The sequence below is a fragment of the Symphalangus syndactylus genome, chromosome 22, assembly GCF_028878055.3.
Source record: "Symphalangus syndactylus isolate Jambi chromosome 22, NHGRI_mSymSyn1-v2.1_pri, whole genome shotgun sequence".
Lineage (NCBI taxonomy): Eukaryota > Metazoa > Chordata > Mammalia > Primates > Hylobatidae > Symphalangus > Symphalangus syndactylus.
The window spans coordinates 74,518,899-74,541,608 of NC_072444.2; the positions used below are offsets into that span (position 1 = coordinate 74,518,899).

A 22,710-nucleotide genomic window follows, 5' to 3' on the forward strand; every position below is an offset into this window, starting at 1 on the left:
CAAGAAAAAAAGAGAAATTCCATTTTCTTTTTACAGTTCCCTGAATACACAGGAATAATATTCTTTGGGGAGGATCTGCTGAAGGCAGACGTGTCAGTGCACATTCCCAAGGCACTCTCCAAACACTAGGGGGATCCGGCAGTGGAGCTGACGATGTATGAGGACTGCCTTTCCTCTCTTGCAGGCATTCTGAATTAGAGCCGATTATTCCCCCCGCCATTTCCTGCCGTAGCCCTCACGTTCCCACCTGTAGCCCTGGCTTTATTCTGCGTGTGTGAGAATTCTGCTGTGTTCTTCTCCACCCACTTCCATCAGGAGGGTTTGCAGGACAGAGACCTTGTCTGGCTGTCCCTGCATTGCCTCCCACCGGCTACACACATTTCGTTTTTGTTTTTATTTTTATTTTACTTATTTATTTTGAGACAGAGTTTCACTGTCACCCAGACTGGAGTGCAGTGGCACGATCTCGGCTCATTGCAACCTCTGCCTCCCGAGTTCAAGCGATTCTCTTGCCTCAGCCTCCCAAGTAGTTGGGATGACAGGCATCCGCCACCAGGCCTGGCTAATTTTTGTATTTTTAGTAGAGACAGGGTTTCACATGTTGGCCAGGCTGGTCTCAAACTCCTGACCTCAGGTGATCTGCCCGCCTTGGCCTCCCAAATTGCTGGGATTACAGGCGTGAGCCACCGTGCCCAGCCTTGTTTTTATTTTTGGAGCCAGAGCCTCACTCTGTCATTCAGGCTGGATTGGAGCAGGGCAATCATGGCGCACTGCAGCCTCGACCTCCCAGGCTCAAGCGATCCTCCTACTTCAGCCTTTTGTGTAGCTGGGACTACAGGCACGCATCACCACCAGGCTAATTTTTTTGTTTGTATTTTTTGTAGAGTCAGGGTCTCTCTGTGTTGCCAGGCTGGTCTTGAACTCCTGGGCTCAAGTCATCTTCCTGCCTTGGCCTCCCAAAGTGCTGAGATTGCAGGTGTAAGCTGCTGTGCCCAGCCGCTAGCCACACACATTTTGATACATAGTAAATACTCAGGAAATGTTCACAGGAATAAGACAAATTTTTCTTTTTTTTTTTTTTTTGAGACGGAGTCTTGCTCTGTCACCCAGGCTGGAGTGCAGTGGCGCAATCTCGGCTCACTGCAAGCTCCGCCTCCCGGGTTCACGCCATTCTCCTGCCTCAGCCTCTCCGAGTAGCTGGGACTACAGGCGCCCGCCACCACGCCCGGCTAATTTTTTGTATTTTTAGTGGAGACGGGGTTTCAGCGTGGTCTCGATCTCCTGACCTCGTGATCCGCCTGCCTCGGCCTCCCAAAGTGCTGGGATTACAAGCGTGAGCCACCGCGCCCGGCCTAGACAAATTTTTCAACTTAGAGCAGGGGTCTTCCAACTGGGCTGCACATTTGAATAATCTGAGGAACTTTAAAAAAAATCCTCCACCACAACCTCCGCCTCCCAGGTTCAAGCAAATCTCCTGCCTCAGCCTCCAAAGTAGCTGGGATTACAAGCATACGATACCATGCCCGGCTAATTTTGTATTTTTAGTAGAGACGGGGTTTCTTCATGTTGGTCAGGCTGGTCTCAAACTCCCAACCTCAGGTGATCCGCCCGCCTCAGGCTCCCAAAGTGTTGGGATTACAGGCGTGAAACATGTGCCTGGCCCCGGCCACTATTATTGTACTTTTTTTTTTTTTTTTTTTTTTTTTTTGAGACGGAGTCTTGCTCTGTCTCCCAGGCGGGAGTGCAATGGCGCGATCTCGGCTCACTGCAAGCTCCGCCTCCCGGGTTCATGCCATTCTCCTGCCTCAGCCTCCCGAGTAGCTGGGACTACAGGCGCCTGCCAACACGTCCGGCTAATTTTTTGTATTTTTAGTAGAGATGGGGTTTCACTGTGTTAGCCAGGATGGTCTCGATCTCCTGACCTCGTGATCCGCCCGCCTCGGCCTCCCAAAGTGCTGGGATTACAGGCTTGAGCCACCGCGCCCAGCCTTGTACTTTTATACTTGTATAACGATTTACGTTTTTTTTTTTTTTTTTGATATGTAGTCTCCTTCTGTCGCCCAGGCTGGAGTGCAGTGGCATGATCTCGGCTCACTGCAACCTCTGCCTCCTGGGTTCAAGCAATTCTCTTGCCTCAGCCTCCCGAGTAGCTGGGACTACAGGCGCCTGTCACCACACCCAGCTAATTTTTTTTTTTTTTTTTTTGAGACGGATTCTCGCTCTGCCGCCCAGGCTGGAGTGCAGTGGCACAGTCTCGGCTCACTGCAAGCTCTGCCTCCCAGGTTCACGCCATTCTCCTGCCTCAGCCTCCTGAGTAGCTGGGACTACAGGCGCCCTCCACCACGCCCGGCTAATTTTTTGTATTTTTAGTAGAGAAGGGGTTTCACCATGTGAGCCAGGATGGTCTCTATCTCCTGACTTTGTGATCTGCCCACCTTGGCCTACCAAAGTGCTGGGATTACAGGCGTGAGCCACCGCGCCCGGCCCACACCTAGCTAATTTTTGTATTTTTAGTAGAGACGGGGTTTTACCATGTTGGCCATGGTTAGCCAAGCTTGTCTTGAACTCCCGACCTCAGGTGATCCGCCCGCCTCTGCCTCCCAAAGTGCTGGGATTACAGGCGTGAGCCACCATGCTTGGCCACAATTTACAGTTTTTTATTTTATTTTTTTGAGGCAGGGTCTTACTCTGTCACCCAGGCTGGAGTGCAGTGGTGTGATCTCAGCTCACTGCAACCTCTGCCTCCCCGGGTCAAGTAGTTCTCCCACGTCAGCTTCTTCCTCAGTAGCTGGGATTACAGGCATGCGCCACAACGCCCGGCTAATTTTTGTATTTTTATTGGAGACGGGGTTTTCCTGTGTTGACCAGGCTGGTCTTGAACTTCTGAACTCAGGTGATCTGCTGGTCTTGGCCTCCCAAAGTGCTGGGGTTACAGGCGTGAGCCACCGTACCCGGCCAATTTACAGTTTTTTAGTGCAACAATTTTATTTTTATTTTTTATTTTTAGACGAAAAGACTCGCTCTGTCACCCAGGCTGGAGTGCAGTGATGCGATCACAGCTCACCACAGCCTTGACATCCTGGGCTCAAGCAATCCTCTTGCCTCAGCCTTCAGGGTAGCTGGGACTACAGGTGTGTGCCATTATGCCTGGCTTTTTTTTTTTTTTTTTTAGAGATGGAGTCTCACTATGTTGCCCAGGCTGGTCTAGAGTTCCTGGGCTCAAGTGATCCTCCTGACTCAACCTCCCAAAGTGCTGGGATTACAGTTGTGAGCCACTGCGCCTGGCTAAAAATTTAATAAGTAAATATTTTATAATCTAGTTTGAGACCAAAAATGTGTATCAAACAGGTGGGCATAGTGGCGTGTGCCTTAGTCCCAGCTACTTGGGAGGCTGAGGTGGGAGGACTGATTGAGGCCAGGAGTTTGAGGCCATAGTGAGCTATGATTGGGCCACTACAGTCCAGCCTGGACAACATAGCAAGACCCTGCCTCTAATAAAAATATGATCAGGAAGTGGGCAGAGTATATATGTGTGCGTGGCATCAGGGAAAGTGCTGAGTACATTATTTGGCAGCAACAGCAGCTGGAAGGAAGCGAGGGTGGAGGAAGGAAGCAGCTATCAGATATGGGGGGAGGTCACAGGATCCTGCTGTGTCCCACTGTGCCTTGGGAAAGTTGTTACATGTCCATCGGCAGAAGGCCATCTCGATCTCGGCTCACTGCGATCTCGGCTCACTGCAACCTCGGCCTCCCAGGTTATGGTGGAGAGAGCATCACTGGTGTGCCTGCTTGCATGGAGGTCCTGGTGTGCTGGGACCCTATGGCGTCCTAGGTGCAGTCATCTGTTACCGAGGCAGGGTCCAGCAGCTATAGCCAGAGGAAGTAACTACCTTGTGAGAAGGAGATGCTTCCTAGGACCTGACATGGTTCTGGGCTCTTGGTTCTGTAATCAACTTCCCGGACATTGTGTGACATCAGTGTTAGAAGGTCCAGGATGGCCGGGCATGGTGGCTCACACCTGTAATCCCAGCACTTTGGGAGGCCAAGGCGGGCGGATCACTTGAGGTCAGGAGTTCGAGACCAGCCTGGCCAACATGGTGAAACCCCATCTCTACTAAAAGCACAAAAATTAGCTGGGCGTGGTGGCACACGCCTGTAATACCAGCTACATGGGAGGCTGAGACAGGAGAATCGCTTGACCTGGGAAGCGGAGGTTGCAATGAGCCAAGATCATGCCACTGCCCTCCACTCCAGGCAATAGAGTGAGACTCCGTCTCAAAAAAAAAAAAAAAAAAAAAAAGAAGGTCCAGGATCCTTCATTTGGAAACAAGCCCCTTCCTGATGCAGGCCTACCAATCTCCATGCCAAACCCCACACTTTTAGCCTGGAATGACCGCAGCATCTGCAGCTGATATCTCAGAGCCTTCGTGCCCTCCTCCTGCTTAACTCCTCATTCCTCCAGCCCTAACTCTGGTACCACCCATCCAGGGATCCCTTCACCTATGTAGGGAAGGGATTGCCCTTCACCCTTTACCCTTTTCTGCGGTGTGCCCCACAGCCTTGCTCCCGTTTTGGAACAGTCAGCACACTTGCTCCACTCTGGCCATCTGTGCCTCCTCCAGATCGAGGAATGCACAGGAAGCATCTTTGTATTCTCAGCACCCAGCACAGGGCTTCCTGACCTCCTGGTGGCAGCCACAAACCTGAGTGGGCCAGTGGGTGGGTGGATAAATGCAGGATGCAGTGAGTGAGTGAGTGGCTGGATGAATGTAGGATGCGGTGAGTGAGTGAGTGGGTGAATGAATGAATGCAGGATGCAGTGAGTGAGTGAGTGGCTGGATGAATGTAGGATGCGGTGAGTGGGTGAGTGGATGAATGAATGCAGGATGCGGTGAGTGAGTGGGTGAATGAATGAATGCAGGATGCAGTGCGTGGGTAAGCGAGTGGGTGAGTAGATGAATGAGGAAGTGCGAGTCAGAAAACCCCAGTGTAACCGGTGAATGAGCGAACAAGGGCGTGACTGGGCGAGAAGAGATGGGAGTGAACGAGGGTGCAGTGGGTGCCGGCTTGCGCCTGAGGCAGTGCACCTGCGAGCCCGGAGGTCCAACCTGAGGAGGAGGTAAGGTGCGCCGCCAGCCGGCTCCGTGTCCACGTGGACTGGGAGGGGCATGTGGGCGTGGCTAGGCGGGTTGTAGGCGTGGCGACGCCGGGCGAGGAGCGTGGCGGGCCCAGCAGGGGCGGGCTGTGGGCGTGTCGCGCCGGGGAGGGGGCGTGACCAGGCGGGGTGTGGGCGGGGCGCAGGCGCGGCGCGGCCGGGTGGCGCGGGAGGAAGTCACGTGGGAGCGCGGGCTCACATGACTGGCCGCGCGATGGACCCGCTGCCCGCGGCTGCGGTCGGGGCGGCAGCTGAGGCGGAGGCTGACGAGGAGGCGGATCCCCCGGCGGCAGGTAGGGCGTGGGGCGGCGGTAGTCCCCACCTGCCCTGGGCGCGCGGCCCGACCACCCTCGGCGTACGGGGCTCAGCCGCCGCGCTCGGTCCCCAACTCATTTCCTGCCCCCGCGCCCCGCGTTCGGCCCCGCGCCCCAGTTCCTCGGGGGTCCCCCTGCCCTCCCGCGCGCCTGTCCTTTGGGGGTCCCCGTGCTCTTTCGCGCCTCCGTCCCTCGGGGTCCCCTGCTCTCCTGCGCCGGGAGAGCCCTGTCCAGGTTACAGCTGGCCGCGTTCCGAGGCGCTTTCCCGGGGCTCTCAGAGGCGTCCTTGGGGACAGTTTCCTCTTCGCCCTGTTCCTGGTGCCCTGCTCTTCTGCCCTGTCCGGTCACGCCGAGCCATGGCCCTGGGGGCCACTTCTCGGGACTTGGGCGCCTTTCCCAGCCACGTCGTCTCTCCCAAGCTCTTGTCAGTTGTGTGGTCTTGGGCCAGTAATTTCACCTCTCAGGACCTCTGTTTTCTCATCTGTGAACCGAATCTATAGATGTGTAGCTGTTATTTCTCTCTCTTTCAAGTGATCCTCCCGCCTTAGCCTCCCAAAGTGCTGGGACTACGGGCGCGTGCAGTCACGCCCGATTTTTTTTATTTTTGTAGAGATGGGATCTTGCTATGTTGTCCAGGCTGGTCTGGAGCCTCTGGCCTCAAGCGGTCGTCCTGCCTTGGCCTCCCAAAGTGCTGGGAGTACAGGCATGAGCCACCGTGCCTGGCCTGTATTTTTTTTTCTCTCTCTCTTTTCTTTTCTTTTTTTTTTTTTGAGACAGATTCTCACTGTCACTCAGGCTGGAGTGCAATGGTGCGATCTTGGCTCACCGCAACCTCCGCCTCCCAGGTTCAAGCGATTCTCCCGCCTCAGCCTCCTGAGTAGCTGGGATTACAGGCACCCACCACGACGCTCGGCTAATTTTTGTATTTTTAGTAGAGATGGGGTTTCACCATGTTGGCCAGGCTGGTCTCGAACTCCTGACCTCAGGTGATCCAACCACCTCGGCTTCCCAGAGTGCTCGGATTACAGGCGTGAGCCACCGCGCCCGGCCTCTTGTATTTCTCTTTAAGGGATTTGGGTTAATGAGGCTAAACATGGCTGGGCGCGGTGGCTCACGCCTGTAATCCCAGCACTTTGGGAGGCCGAGGCGGGCGGATCACGAGGTCAGGAGATCGAGACCATCCTGGCTAACACGGTGAAACCCCGTCTCTACTAAAAATACAAACAAAATTAGCCGGGCGCAGTGGTGGGCGCGTGTAGTCCTGGCTACTCGGGAGGCTGAGGCAGGAGGATGGCGTGAACCCGGGAGGCGGAGCTTGCAGTGAGCCAAGATAGCGCCATTGCACTCCAGCCTGGGCGGCAGAGCGAGACTCCGCCTCAAAAAAAAAAAAAAAAAAATGAGGCTAAACATTAGAAGGAATTCAGAAGGGTGCCCCTTATTTCTGGATGTTCCTTCCTGTCATCCTAGCTGCCAGAGAAGAGATGTAGGTGGGTGTTGGTGTGAGTTTCTTCTTGGTGGGGGGCACAAGGTTGGGGATCCCCTTGTGGGGAGGTCTGGCAAGGTGTCGCTGAGGAGGTGATGACTGAAGTGAGCTCTGGAGGGTTGGTAGACAGTTTCTTCGTCAGCGAGAAACGGCAGCGGGGAGCAGGGGAGGGATTGTTGCATTTGGTGGGCATCCTCGATGTGAAGACGCTGTGTCTGGAAAGAAGGTCCTTCCAGAATGGGTCTTCAGTTATTTTTTCCTTTCCCTTGTATCAGTGTAAGGGGAGGCATGTGATAGTTCTCGCTAGTTAGAACATTGTGTCCATGAAGTCACATGTTGGAGGCCAGCGTGGGTCCCAGGCGGGACCCTTTCCGAGGGGTCACTTGGGTACACGTAGGCTGTGATTGGATGGGAATGCTGCTGCTACCTCTGCTTGTAAAGCAATTTGGCGTTGCTGGAGGGGTGGTGGTTCAGGGGTCCTCTGCAGGTGTAGGGGACTGTGTGTAGGGGACTGTGCAGGTGTAGGGGCCTTGCTTCAGGCCTCACAGAAGTAGACTCCAGAGGCTACCATAACGGTGTGATTTAGAGATAGTCTGACCTCTGTACGCCTGAGGGAGCTGTGTCTCTGGGAGACCGCCCTCCCTTTGATGTGGCCTGGAATTCCTGTAGGTAGTTGGCTTTTTCTGGGGGCAGTGGTGATTTTATCAGGAGTGCTAATGGGATCCACAGATTGGGGTTGCTGGGACAAGGTAGTGCTTCACAGTGCCCTCTCCTGTAACCAGGCAAGTCTGAAAGTGGGGCTCATAGACTCTTGGGACGTAGCCTGTCCTTCTGTTTGAAAGTTGGTCATCCTGGCAGGTGGACGAAGTGGTATAGCAGGTCTTTTTTTTTTTTTTTTTTTTTTTGAGATGGAGTCTCGCTCTGTCACCCAGGCTGGAGTGCAGTGGCTGGATGTCCGCTCACTGCAAGCTCCGCCTCCCAGGTTCACACCATTCTCCTGCCTCAGCCTCCCGAGTAGCTGGGACTACAGGCGCCTGCCACCATACCCGGCTAATTTTTGGTATTTTTAGTAAAGACGGGGTTTCACCATGTTGGCCAGGATGGTCTCGATCTCCTGACCTCATGATCCAGCCGCCTCGGCCTCCCAAAGTGCTGGGATTACAGGCGTGAGCCACAGCGCCTGGCCTAGCAGGTCTTTTCACATTGAGAAAACTAAAATCCAGAGGTAAGTAATTTGCCCAAAGTGGGCAATGTCAAGGGAATGTGTGTTGGTGGGGACCCTGATTGGGTGGGCTGGAGTCAGAAAACCTCAGCCTTGAGACCAAGCACCGTGGCTCACGTCTGAAATCACAGCATTTGGGGAGGCTGAGGAGGGAGGATTGCCTGAGCCCAGGCGCTAGAGACCAGCCTGGGCAACATGGCGAAATCCCGTCTCAAATTTTTTAAAAAAGAAAACAAAAACAGCAAAGAAAAAAGTTAAGTCTTTGAATATTGTCCGGAGACTATGTGTGTGACTTACACGTTCACTAAGGTTGGTTTGAAGGAGTGGTTGTGCCTTATGGGTATACAGTGAATTGCCTCTTCTTTTTTTTTTTTTTTTTCCGAGACGGAGTCTCGCTCTGTCGCCCAGGCTGGAGTGCAGTGGCGCAATCTCGGCTCACTGCAAGCTCCGCCTCCTGGGTTCACGCCATTCTCCTGCCTCAGCCTCTCCGAGTAGCTGGGACTACAGGCGCCCGCCACCACGCCCGGCTAATTTTTTGTATTTTTAGTAGAGACGGGGTTTCACCGTGGTCTCGATCTCCTGACCTCATGATCCGCCCGCCTCGGCCTCCCAAAGTGCTGGGATTACAAGCGTGAGCCACCGCGCCCGGCCATGAATTGCCTCTTCTCTGGAGTTTTGGCCACAGCCAGAGCCCACTGGTGGTATTCATGTGGGAACTGTGAAATCTCCTGCATCTTCGGTGTTGCCAGAAAAAAATGTGCTTGTTGTACTTTCCGCATTAAGAGTCTCATTCTATTTGAATTCTTTGAAGCTTAAGCTGTGAATGCTCTGTAGGGCAACCCCCTTTATAAAAACTTAATTTTCGGTTATGCCATACATGGACAAATGTATTTTCTTTAAAAAAGAATAGAACATTGTAGATTAAGTGAAGTCCCACCCTAATTGCCATCATCTCCTGTCTGTACCTTAGAGGTGACCATTGTTCTCAGTTTGGGATGGACCCTTTTAGTTCTGTTTTCGTATTTTATTCATATGTGTACTCAGGAAATATATACTTCCTTCTATAATTGTGCTCATGTTTCCCTAGCGTAGTATATTTTCTAGCTTTCTTTTTCTTTTATTTCTTTTATTTTTATTTATTTATTTTTTTAAGACGAAGTTTTGCTCTTTTGCCCAGGCTGGTGTGCAGTGGCATGATCTTGGTTCACTGCAGCCTCTGCCTCCCAGGTTCAAGTGATTCTCTTGCCTCAGCCTCCCGAGTGGCGGGGATTACAGGCGTGTGCCATCACATCTGGCAAATTTTTGTATTTTTGGTATTTTGTATATTTGGTAGCTTCTATTTTTGGTAGAGACGTGGTTTTGCCATATTGGCCAGGCCTGGTCTCGACCTCCTGGCCTCAGGTGATCCACGCACCTTGGCCTCCCAAAGTGCTGGGATTGCAGGTGTGAGCCGCTGCGCCCGGCACCCAGCCTCATCTCCTTTTTTTTTTTTTGAGACAACAACAAAAAAAGAGTAAGACCCTGTCTTACTCTGTTGCTTAGGCTGGAGTGTCATGGCACTGAACACTGCAACCTCAAACTCTTGGGCTAAAGTGTTCCTCCTGCTTCAGCCTCCTGGGTAGCTGGATCTACAGACATGCACCATTAAGCCTGGCTAGTTTTTTTTTTTTTTTTTTTGAGATGGAGTCTCGCTCCGTCGCCCAGGCTGGAGTGCAGTGGTGCAATCTCAGCTCACTGCAAGCTCCACCTCCTGGGTTGACGCCATTCTTCTGCCTCAGCCTCCTGAATATCTGGGACTACAGGTGTCCGCCACCACACCGGACTAATTTTTTGTATTTTTAGTAGAGATGGCATTTCACCGTGTTAGCCAGGTTGGTCTTGATCTCCTGACCTCGTGATCCGCCCGCCGCGGCCTCCCAAAGTGCTGAGATTACAGGCGTGAGCCACTGCGCCTGGCCACGCCTGGCCAATTTTTAAAATTTTTTGTAGAGACAGTCTGGCTGTGTTGCCCAGGCTGGTATGGAACTCCTGGCCTCAAGCAATCCTCCCACGTGGGCCTCCCAAAGTGCTGGGATTTCAGGCATGAGGCTCCGAGCCTGGCTGGATTTTCTATTGAAACTATTCCTGTCAAAATATCTGATTGACCGGAACATTCTGTTCTCTGACTATGCAGGATAAGGGTTTTTTTCAGGGCCTGTTCTTAGGTCATGAAGCTCAATGATTGTGACATCGAGTAACGGCAGTGAGTGGGGTAAGTGTGCTTGGTCGTCCAACCTGATTTCTCGGGATTGATTAATACATGGATAGAAACACGTACAGATGGCCACGGCGTATCCTGGCTCTGCTGTGTACGGTCCTGCGGCCCTGCATTGACTCTTTAGAACGAGGGCGAGTCAGGCTTCACTTGCGGCTCATCCCATGGCATTCCATACATCCCATTCGGTTTGGAAGCTCCGCACTGTCTGTCTGCGTTGACCTGGCGATGACTCCTTGAGTGTCATTGAGGCAGGTCCAGGGCCTTTGTTGACCCTCGGGGCTCCTTCACCCCCGCCCCCAGCCTTCCCCTCTTGCCTGGGCGACTTCCATGCACCCTGGGCTCCCACCAGCCCTTACCTGCAGCTGCTCGCTCATGTCAGGTCTGTTCACTGTGTGAATACGTTGGTCAAAATTCATTGCGCTGTCACTTAAGGTATATACTTTTTTTTTTTGAGACGGAGTCTTGCTCTTGTTCCCCAGGCTGGAGTGCAATGGCGCCATCTCGGCTCACCGCACCCTCCTCCTCCCGGGTGCAAGCAATTCTCTTGCCTCAGCCTCCCGAGTAGCTGGGATTACAGGCATGCGCCACCACACCCGGCTAATTTTGCATTTTTAGTAGAGATGGGTTTCTCCATGTTGGTCAGGCTGGTCTCGAACTCCCAACCTCAGGTGATCTGCCTGCCTTGGCCTCCCAAAGTGCTGGGATTACAGGCGTGAGCCACCACGCCCGGCTGGTTCTAGTGATTCTTGTGCCTCAGCCTCCCCAGTAGCTAGGATTATAGGCATGTGCCACCATACCTGGCTAATTTTTGTATTTTTAGTAGAGACAAAGTTTCGCCATGTTGGCCAGGAATGATGATCTCAAACTCCTGACCTCATGTGATCCACTTGCTTTGGCCTCCCAAAGTGCTGGGATTACAGGCGTGAGCCACCCCACTGGGCCTATTTATACATTTTGAGCAGGGTGTGGTGTCTCACGCCTGTAATCCTAACACTTTGGGAGGTTAAGGCAGGAGGATCACTTCGGGCCAGGAGTTTGAGGCCAGCCTGGGCAATAGAGTGAGGCCCCATCCCTATTTAAAAAAAAGATTTGTGTCTGGGCCTGGTGGTTCATGCCTGTAATCCCAGCACTTTGGGAGGCTGAGGTGGGCGAATCACCTGAGGTCAGGAATTCAAGGCTAGCCTGGCCAACATAGTGAAACCCCATCTGTACAAAAATCCAATAATTAGCTGGGCATGATGGCGAGTGCCCGTAATCCCAGCTACTCGGGAGGCTGAGGTGGGAGAATTGCGTTAACCTGGGAAGCAAAGATTGTAGTGAGCCGAGATGGCGCCACTGCAGCCTGGTTGACAGAGCAAGACTCCAGCTCAAAAAAAAAAAAAAAAAAAAAAGATTTGTTTATTTTATGGTGATTAAATTATGCCTCACAGTATTGTTTGCATTAGGGACAAAATCTTCTGCCCCATTTCAATCCCTTCCATGACACTTTTTTTTTTTTTTTTTTTTGAGACAGAGTCTCACTCTGTTGCCCAGGCTGAAGTGCAGTGGTGCCATCTAGCCTCACTGCAACCTCCATCTCCTGGGTTCAAGTGACTCCTGCCTCAGCCTCCCCCGTAGTTGGGATTACAGGCGTGTGCCACCACGTCCAGCTACTTTTTGTATTTTTAGTAGAGTCGGGGTTTTACCATGTTGACCAGGCTGGTCTTGAACTCCTGACTTCAGGTGATCCGCCCTCTGCAGCCTCCCAAAGTGCTGGGATTACAGGTGTGAGCCACCGTGACTGGCCATGACACACATTTTGGTAGTAAACTCCTGATGAGCAAACTTATTTTTATTTTCTTTACAAGTTTATTTTGTTTATATAGTTTTGTTACTTTTTTCTTTTTTTTATTCTGGCTCTCTCCAGAAAACAAACCTATTTTTCTTTAACCACAGTATCTAGAATACTATCTGCTATGTAGCAGAGTCTCAAATATTTGAATATAATTACATTTTTATAAATTTTTATATTATCACATTTCTTATGTGATAAGACGACAACACTGCAAATATGTTTTGTTACTGGTCTTTAAACTTGCTCATCCTCTCTCTCTCTTTCTCTCTCTCTCACTCACTCACACACACACACACACACACACAAATATACGATTTGCAAGGTAAAACGTGTCAATTTGAAGAAAGAGGAACTAACTGAATCACTGTTATGTGGAACAGATTTTGCCAGAATTTGTGGTTAGCAAGAAAGTGATGTGTTCCGCGTAGGGGAATTCTGTTTTGGTATTATTTTGTCTTTCCTGAGAAAAACGCATCACAAAAAGAGATGTTTGCCCATCCTGTTTGCCGGGGTGGTGGGAAGAGACCGGGGGTGATGGTGGTGCTGGCTGGATGTGGGTGGTTTCACTGGACCTGCTGTGTCTGAGAGGAGCCATGTGGTGATTAGAAGCTTGGAGGCTGCAGGTAGGAGGCACGGAGCCCGAGAGCGCATGGAGAGCCTGGCTGTCGGTCACCAGCGTTGTCAATGTCACCTTTTCTTTGGAGACAAAGTTTTTGCTCTTATTGACCAGGCTGGAGTGCAATGGTGCGATCTCGGCACACTGCACCCTCCGCCTCCCGGGTTCAAGCGAGTCTCCTGCCTCAGCCTCCCGAGTAGCTGGGATTACACGTGTCCACCACCACACCTGGCTACTTTTTGTATTTTTAGTAGAGATGGGGTTTCACCATGTTGGCCAGGCTGGTCTCGAACTTGGAACCTCAGTGATCCCCCAGCCTCGGCTTCCCAAAGTGCTGGGATTACAGGCGTGAGCCACTGCACCTGGCCCATTGTCACCCTCTGAGAAACTGGAGTGCCCCCACGATCTGCATATTTCTACTATAGAATCACCAAAAAAAAAAAAAAAAAAAAAAAAAATCACATAACCAGACTTAAGGGGCAGAAGTGCTTTGTGAGAAGTGTTTTTGGGAAAATATTGGCATTAAAATGTCGGATAGGGTCCATTTTGGGAGGACTGAGGCGGAGCGTGTGTTCAGCTCCGGGAGAATCTGGTCTACCCTTCCTGCTGTTTTCTGTTGACCGGGTCGTAGGAGGCACTTTGCTGTTTCTGTTGTGTGTAGCAGGAGTTTTAATGGGGGTCTCTTTAGCTCCCTGTAAGCATTTTGCAGTTTGTGTGTTATGGAAATTTGAAGTGAAATTACACAAAGTTTGATTAACCCCAGGAAGTACCGTAGGGGCTGGAGAAAGTCAGGTTAGGTAGTATCTTTCAGGAAGCCCAGTTATGTTATTTTCCAGGAACCTTCCAAAACCTGATTTGTGCGGGTATCCACCAGGAGCCTGATGAGTGAGTTGTAATCAGACCCAGTAACACGCTATTGTTGTGTGAATTGGTGCTTTCACAAAATTTTGTTATACAAGTGATATAACCACAAGTGCAAAAATTTTATAGACAAATCACCTGTAGTTCCACCCCTTTTAGCAGCCGTTGCGTTTTAATATATTTCCTTTTTTCCTGTGCATTGCTTTTTATGTAGTTATCATCATAGTGAATATGCATCTTTATAGTTCCTTTCACTTGACATTTTTCTACACTGCTAGTTTTCATAATTTTCTACCTAATGTCTGTATAATAGCGCATTAAGGAATATAAAATTTGTGCTTCGAAAGTGCTAATATGATAAAATTTCAGTTAAAAAAATTTCAGTTAAAGATATTCTTGCCACATGTTTTCCAGAAAATGATTCGTTAAATGGAATCCATATTAAAACTTGTCCCGGAGGCTGGGCACGGTGGCTCACACCTGTAATCCCAGCATTTTGGGAGGCCGAGGTGGGTGGATTACCAGTTCAAGAGTTTGAAACCAGCCTGGCCAACATGGTGAAACCCTGTCTGTACTAAAAAAATACAAAAATTAGCTGGGCATGGTGGCATGCACCTGTAATCCCAGCTACTCAGGAGGCTGAGGCAAGAGAATTGCCCGAGGTTGCAGTGACCCGAGATCGCGCCACTACACTCCAGCCTGGGCGACAGAACAAGACTCTGTCTCAAAAACAAAAAACAAAAAACAAACAAAAACATGACTTGTCCTGGGTTGGGCGCAGTGGCTTGTGCCTGTAATCCCAATGCTTTGGGAGGCCAAGGTGGGAGGATCGCTCGAGGCCAAGGGTTTGAGACCAGCCTGGGTGACATAGCAAGACCTCGAAAAGATTAAAAAAATTAACTAGGCATGATGGCATGTGCTGGTACTTCCACCTAGTTGGGCACCTCAGATGGAAGGACCACTTGAGCCCAGGAGTTCAAGGCTGCAGTAAGCTATGATTGCATCACTGCACTGCAGCCTGGGTGACAGAGTGAGACCCTATGTAAAAAAAAAAAAATTAGATTAAAAGAAATTGTCAGGCTGGGCACGGTGGCTCACGCCTGTAATCCCAACACTTTGGGTGCTTAAGGCGGGCAGATCACTTGAGCTCAGGAGTTTGAGACCAGCCTGGGCACCGTGATGAAACCCTGTCTCTACCAGGAACTACAAAAATTAGCTGGGTGTGGTGGCAGGTGCCTGTAATCCCAGCTACTCAGGAGGCTGAGGCAGGAGAATCCATTGAACCCAGGAGGCAGAAATTGCAGTGAGCCGAGGTCGCGCCCCTGGACTCCAGCCTGGGTGACAGTTTAGGTGAAGCTCAAGAGCATGCAGAAATAGACTCTGTTGTGTAGGGTGCTCACATGGGGGATAAGACTGAATGAAAAGTGAGGAAGATGCCATACCAGTTAGGCTGGTAGTTCCCTCTGGTGGGAGGAAGGCACCCAGATCTGTCAGGGATGCAACAGAAGGAGCGTTTCCAGGGTGCCGCTGTCTTTATTTTTTGTTTTGTAGAGACAGGGACTCACTATGTTGCTGAGGCTGGTCTTGAACTCCTGGGTTCAATCAGTCCTCCTGCCTCGGCCTCCCAAAGTGCTGGGATTACTGGTGTGAGCCACCGCGCCTAGTCTGGCTGTCTTTAATTCTTGGCCTGGATGGTGGTTACACGTGTTTAATATATAATTTTGTTCAAGTGTTCATAGAAGTTTTATAGTCCTTTCTGTGCATGTGTAAAGTATTTAATAATACAAAATAATACAATACAGGCCGGGCATGGTGGCTCATGCCTGTAATCCCAGCACTTAGGGAGGCCGAGGCAGGCGGATCACCTGAGGTCAGGAGTTCGAGACCAGCCTGGCCAACATGGTGAAACCCCCGTCTCTACTAAAAATACAAAAATTAGCCAGGCGTGGTGGTGGGCGCCTGTAATCCCAGCTACTTGGGAGGCTGAGACAGGAGAATCATTTGAACCCGGGAGGCGGAGGTTGCAGTGAGCCGCAATTGCACCACTGCACTCAAGCCTGGGCAACAGAGCAAGACTTTATCTCAAAAACAAACAAACAAACAAAAATACAAAATGTTGGGGGAAAACCTGAGGTTCCTAAGATAATTTTGTAGGACTATCTGCATTAGTATTCATGCCCCAAGTCCTGTTGGATTTACCCAGAGGGAGGTGCCTTTAGGGTGAAATCCGTTTTCTTGACTCAGTGTCCGCTCATAACAGAGGGCACTGCAGTTGATCAGCAGAAGAGCTCCCCTGCCTCCAGCCGTTTCTGAGGCCTGAGTGCTGCTGGCTCAGCCCGGTGCTCTGTTGAGTCCGGCTGTTTCGGTGGCCCCTGGCAGCACAGCAGGAAGGAGCACCCAGACCCTCCGGCGTCTGCAGGAACAGCAAGGCTTGTCTGGGAACCTCATTCTCAGCCAAAAACCAAAAGCATCTCTCTGGCCGAAGCTGTCAAGGAGAGTCAGATGATATTCATGACTGGGCACAGTTAATTATCTTCAGAACCGAAATTTCGCCTCCCAGCTCCTGAGAAATACCAGTCCAGGCTGGGGGTGGACCTGTCTTTCAAGAACCAGCCAGTTAGTGCCGGTGTTTTGCACCAAAAGGAGATTTGAAATTGCATTTTCAGCTTTTCAGAGTCTGGGGAGTGTCTCTGTGTGTGCAGTTTCCTATCTCAGGACGGCACGTGCACGGTTAACCTTCCTTCCTTGGCCAGATCGGAAAGGAGGGACAGTCCTGGAAGCTTCTGCGAAGTTTAAAGTGACCCTGTGTTACGTGCAAATGGGCGTGCTTCCCTCCAAGGTGGGCTACTCAGTGAGGGGACCATATTCCCATCTGCCCCTGTCCTTGGGGAGATGGAATTTTTTTTTTTTGAGATGGAGTCTCGCTCTGTTACCCAGCCTGGAGTGCAGTGGTGCAATCTCCGCTCACTGCAAGCTCCGCCTCCCAGGTTCACGCCACTCTTCTGCCACAGCCTCCCAAGTAGCTGGGACTACAGGCGCCCGCCACCATGCCCGGCTAATTTTTTTTGTATTTTTAGTAGAGATGGGGTTTCACCGTGTTAGCCAGGATGGTCTCGATCTCCTGACCTCGTGATCTGCCCGCCTCGGCCTCCCAAAGTGCTGGGATTATAGGCATGAGCTGCCGTGCCTGGCCGGGGAGATGGATTTATATGTAGTCAGTCCTTCTTTGCACACAGCAGGGGTGGGAGAATGAGTCCCACTGATCCCAAACTCTTTTTTTTTTTTTTCCTGAGGTGCAGTCTCGCTCTGTCGCCCAGGCTGGAGTGCAGTGGCACAATCTCAGCTCACTGCAAGCTCTGCCTCCTGGATTCATGCCATTCTCTTGCCTCAGCCTCCCGAGTAGCTGGGACTACAGGTGCCCGCCATCACGCCTGGCTAATTTTTTTGTATTTTTTTAGTAGAGATGGGGTTTCACCGTGTTAGCCAGGATGGTCTCGATTTCTTGACCTTGTGATCCACCCGCCTTGGCCTCCCAAAGTGCTGGGATTACAGGCGTGAGCCACCGCGCCTGGCCAATCCCCAACTCTTTGAGAGCCTGGACAATGTGCTCTGCATTCTCCTTGGGGTCTGTGTGTGAACTAACAAGCTGAGAAGTAGATAGTCCTAGCCTCACTTTAGAGATGAGGAAACTGAGGCACACAGAGGTTTGGTAATGAGTTAGGAGACAGAACTCAACGCTGGAGGCAGGGCCTGGATAGCGGTCCAAATTGAGAACTAGCTGAAATAGGTCCAGGGCAGAAGCACCTTCCCATAAGACCCGCCCGCCAGCGGGCCATGTCAGTTTACCATCACCATGGCAACACGTGGATGCCCTTTTCCATGACAGTGACTGGACAACCCGAAATTTACCACCGCCATTCTAGAAATTTCTGCATAAATCACCCCTTATTTGCATGTAATTAAAAGTAGGTATAAATATGAGTGCAACACTGCCTCTAAGTTGCTGCTCTGGGTGCCCTGGTAAGGGGGTGGTTCTGCTCTGCAAGGAGCAGGACCTCTGCTGCTGCTGTGCGTGGGGGGGCTGCTTCAATAAAAGTTGCTAACACCATCGGCTCAGCCTTGAATTCCTTCCTAGACAAAGCCTAGAAGCCTCTGGGCTAAGCCTGAATTCGGGGGCTGGCCTGCCTTGTATTCATATGCCCATGAGCACATGGCCAATAGGTGGTGGTGCTGGGATTCACACTAGGCGTGCGGCTGCAGCTGGGACGTGGGCAGTGTGGCCTGGCCTGTGAGGGTCTCTGTGGGATTTGCGTCTGGCCACGTTAAGCAGCCATTTGTAGGCATGGAGCTTTCCCTCTTCAGATAGTTTTCCTTGGAGGGAGATAGTTGCACAGACCTTTCTCATAAATAACACCCTAGATAATTGTGCTAGGTCCTTTTTATCTTTTCAGAACAGGAATGTACTTTAAAGTTAGGAAACAGGAGGTAATGAAAGAGCATGTAAATTCAGAATGCCTGTTGTGAGTGTTGAAGTTATTTTGTGGGAGAATAGTTACTTGTCTCGTTCGAGGTTGGGTTTAAGCTCCACAACAGGGGCTGGGCACAGTGGCTCACGCCTGTAATCTCAGCACTTTGGGAGGCCAAGGTAGACAGATCACTTGAGGTTAGGAGTTCGAGACCAGCCTGGCCAACATGGTGAAACCCCGTCTCTACTAAAAATATAAAAATTAGCCGGGCGTGGTGGCATGTGCCTGTAATCCCAGCTACTCAGGAGGCTGAGGCAGGAAAATCATCTGAACCCAGGAGGTGGAGTTTGCAGTGAGCCAGGATTGCACCACTGCACTCCAGCCTGGGTGACAAGAACGAAACTCGGTCTTAAAAAAAAAAAAAAAAAAAGACCAGCCTGGGCATCATAGCGAGACCTTTTCTCTACAAAAAAAATGAAAAAATTAGCCAGGCATGGTGGTACGCGTCTGTAGTTCCAGTTACTTGGGAGGCTGAGGCAGGAGGATTGCTTGAACCCAGGAGACTGAAGCTACAGTGAGCTAAGATCGTGCCACTGCATTCCAGCCTAGGTAACAACAGAGCAAGACTCTGTTTCCAAAAAAAAGAGAGAAAGCTTTGCAACGTGTCTACTGAAAATATTTAGTTCATTCTGGACAACTGGGCGTAGACAGTTTGTTTCCAGTTGAATTGAACGTAAAATCTCCTTGGATTGTCAGCTCTGAAAAAACAAATCACTTCTTGAATTTTTTGAGGCTGAGTTCCCTTAAACGCATTAAGATAATCTGAGCATCCTGGTTAACCGATCTTGGAGTTTTGGGGTCTGTAAGACACCAGATGAGAGTCCAGCCTTCTGTGCATGGAAAACTAGGTCTTCATGTTCAGTGCAAATTTAGCCGTGGGGGAAAAACTGACTAAATATTTCTCTTCCTGTGACATTTTTCACACTTCCTAATTTGTTCTTGCTGACTTCTGAGGCATTACATTTTCTGGTTGATTAATTGCGTTCCTGGTTGTCTACCCTTAAGGCAGCCGGGAGAAGGAAGTGCGCCTTCTTCCTTGCTATGCTTGCCATAGATCAATCAAAGTTTGCTGAAATGGATTTAATTGTATCTCACTTGGCTCATCATGCCGGCTGACTGCTTGGAATTTTCTTGGAGGGACCTAATTTGGTGGCCAATGAAGGTTCTACTCCATTTGGCCTCTGTGAGGATCAGGACAGACTTAGCCCCGTCGGATATTTTGGAATATTTTCACTTTCATGTCAGGAGACCCTAGAAAAAACTGGAGTCACTTTCAGACTGAACCAACCACAGCCAAGAGGAGGGTTAAAAAAGAAAAAGCAAGAAACCAGGCATGGGTGGCATTTAGTTAAACAGAGACAAGGACTCTTTTTGGAACTCCAAACTCCTACTTGGTAAGTTATTCCAGGGTTCCCCCAATTTGCTAAAATAGTATTCCTTTTTAACTCCGGAACAAATCGCTGGGCCTCCCCTCGGATAAACATTCCCGAAATGAGAGACCCGAGAGGTGTTTTGAGGAATGAGCTGAAGTCGAATGGGCCCTTTCAGAAGGGGGTTCCCGGGGATTGGTGGGACGGATGGCTCTGATGTCCTTGGCTGGCTCCGCTTGTCCCTTGACTCTGATTTGAGTCAGATGAAATCATCTGAGCGGTGAGTATTTCCAGCACCACACTTCAGTTTTGTGACGTGGAACCAGTGATTTTTTTTCCCCCTTTGTGGTCTGGTCTCTTGCATCTCCCATGTCCTGCTTGTGTGTGGGTGTGTGTGGGTATGTGCATGTGTGTGTGGGGGGTTCATATGCAGTTCCTTGGTTCTCAGCGATGGATGGCCCGTGGTCTGTTTGTGATTATCCACGGAACCTCAGGCGTGGTCTGGTTCCTGATGAGAACAAGATGCCGTTGTCCTGTCGAGGAACCCAGCTCTCTGGGGAGCCCTGACCCTGGTCAGCAGCTTGCTCTGTCTGTGGTTTGATCTGGGAATTTGGTATCAGGAGTACAGGCCCATTAAAAAAGAACGGCTCAGTCCGGGCATGGTGGATCACGCATGTAATCCCAGCACTTTAGGAGGCCGAGGTGAGAGCATCACTTGAGGTCAGGAGTTCGAGACCAGCCTGGCCATGATGGTGAAACCCCGTCTCTACTAAAAATACAAAAATTATCTGGGCGTGCTGGTGCATGCCTGTAATCCCAGCTACCCGGGACGCTGAGGCAGGAGAATTGCTGGAACCTGGGAGGCTGCAGTTGTAGAGAGCCGAGATTGCACCACTGCACTCCAGCCTGGGGGACAGAATGAGACTCCATCTCAAAAAACAAAACAAAACAATCCAAACCAAAAACAAAACAAAAAAGAAAAGCTCAGATCCTGGGCGCCATAGTGAGACTCTGCCTCTACAAAAAAAAAAAAAAAAAAAAAAAGTTAGTTGCACATGATGGTGCACGCCTGTGGCCCCAGCTACTTGGGAGGCTGAGGCAGGAAGATCACTAGAGCCTGGGAGTTCGAGGTGATCTCAAACTGTGCAAGCTGTGATCGCACTACTGTACTCCAGCCTGCATGACAGAGCGAGATCCTCTCTAAAAATAAGAAGAAAGAAAAGCTTGGGCCCTGGGCACCATGCTAGGTGATTTAACACTTTTTGTTTTTTTTTAGTGTTTCTTTTAAAAAAAAATTTTCATTTCAGTAGCTTTAAGGTTGATTTTTGGTTATGTAGATGAATTGTTCGTTGGTCAAGTCTGGGTTTTTATTGTACCTGTCACCCAAATAATGTCCATTGTACCCAGCAGGTAATTTTTCCTCCTTCACCCCCTCCCGCCCTCTGAGAGTCTAGTGTCCGTTATCCCACTTCTGCCTGCTTTTGTGTACCCGTAGTTCAGCTCTCACTTATAAGTGAGAACATGTGGTATTTGGGTTTCTGATCCTGAGTTACTTCACTTAGGATAATGGCCTCCAGTCTCATCCAAGTTGCTGCAAAAGACATGATTTCATTCTTTTCTATGACTGAGTAGAATTCCATGGTGTATATGGACCACATTTTCTGCATCTACTCATCGGTTGACGGGCACTTAGGTTGATTCCATATCTTTGCAACTGTGAATTGTGCTGCGATAAACGTGCATGTGCAGGTGTTTTTTTTTTTTTTTTTTTTTTTGAGGTGGAGTGTTGCTCTTGTTGCCCAGGCTGCAGTGCAGTGGCACAATCTTGGCTCACTGCAACCTGTGCCTCCTGGGTTCAAGTGATTCTACTGCCTCAGCCTCCCAAATAGCTGGGATTATGGGCACGTGCCACCATGCCTGGCTAATTTTGTATTTTTAGTAGAGATGGGGTTTCACCATGTTGGCCAGGCTGGTCTCGAACTCCTGACCTCAAGTGATCTGCCCACCTCGGCCTCCCAAAGTGCTGGGATTACAGGTGCGAGCCACCATGCCCGGCCCCTTTTTGATTTAATTATTTCTTTTCTTTTGGGTGATTAGCCAGTAGTGGGACTGCTGGATCGAATGGTAGATCTGCCTTTAGTTCTCTGAGAAATCTCCATACTGTTTTCCGCAGAGGTGGTACTAATTTCATTCCCATCGGTAGCGTATAAGCACTCCCTTTGTACCACATCTACGCCAACATCTATTGTTCTTGTACTTTTTAATAATAGCCATTCTGGCTGGGGTAAGATACTATCTCATTGTGGTTTTAATTTGCATGTCCCTCTGATGGATTAGTGATTTTGAGCGTTCTGCGTATATTTGTTGGCCATTTGTGTATTTTTTTCTTTTCTTTTTCTTTTTTTTTTTGAGAGAGAGTCTCGCTCTGTCGCCCAGGCTGGAGTACAATGGCGTGATCTCGGCTCACTGCAACCTCCGCCTCCCAGGTTCAAGCGATTCTCATATCTCAGCCTCCTGAGTAGCTGGGATTACAGGTGTCCGCCACCATGCCCGGCTAACTTTTGTATTTTTGTAGAGATGGGGTTTCACTATGTTGGCTAGGCTGGTCTCGAACTCCTGACCTCAGGTGATCCATCCGCCTCGGCCTCCCAAAGTGCTGGGATTACAGGCGTGAGCCACTGAGCCTGGCTATTTCAAAATATCTTAATGTTACATCACATTAAGTAAGGTATTAAATAGGCCCCATTTATATAGCAATGAGGCAAGAGAAATAAAGTGCATCTGGATTGGAAGAGAGGAAGTCAAAGTATCTCTGTTGGCTGATGATATGATATTATACCTAGAACACCCTCAAGACTCCTCTAGAAGACTCCTAGATTTGAGAAAAGAATTCAGTGAAGTTTCAGGTTACAGAATCAATGTACACAGATCAGTGGCACTGCTATCTGCCAGCAGCGACCAAGCTGAGAATCAAATCAAGAACTCATTCCCATTTACAATAGGCACAATAACAACAACCAAACACCCTAGGAATATAGCTACCCAAGGATGTGAAAGATCTCTACAAGGAGA

The 22,710-nt window shown here is 50.1% G+C and overlaps 1 protein-coding gene across 2 annotated transcripts in view; it reads left to right on the plus strand.

Moving 5' to 3' along the window:
• The first annotated feature begins 5,316 nt into the window (after positions 1 to 5,316).
• The window catches only part of SNX8 (sorting nexin 8), a 55,475-nt gene continuing 38,081 nt past the window's right edge, over positions 5,317 to 22,710 (plus strand). Inside the window, exon 1 of one of the 2 annotated variants that reach the window (XM_055262351.2) lies at positions 5,317 to 5,448. In XM_055262351.2, coding sequence (XP_055118326.1) covers positions 5,355 to 5,448 — 94 coding nt within the window. In that variant the 5' untranslated portion in view covers positions 5,317 to 5,354. Of the gene's footprint in view, positions 5,449 to 19,321; positions 19,663 to 22,710 lie in introns of those variants that run through there. The other variant, XM_063631063.1, reaches the window with a different exon arrangement.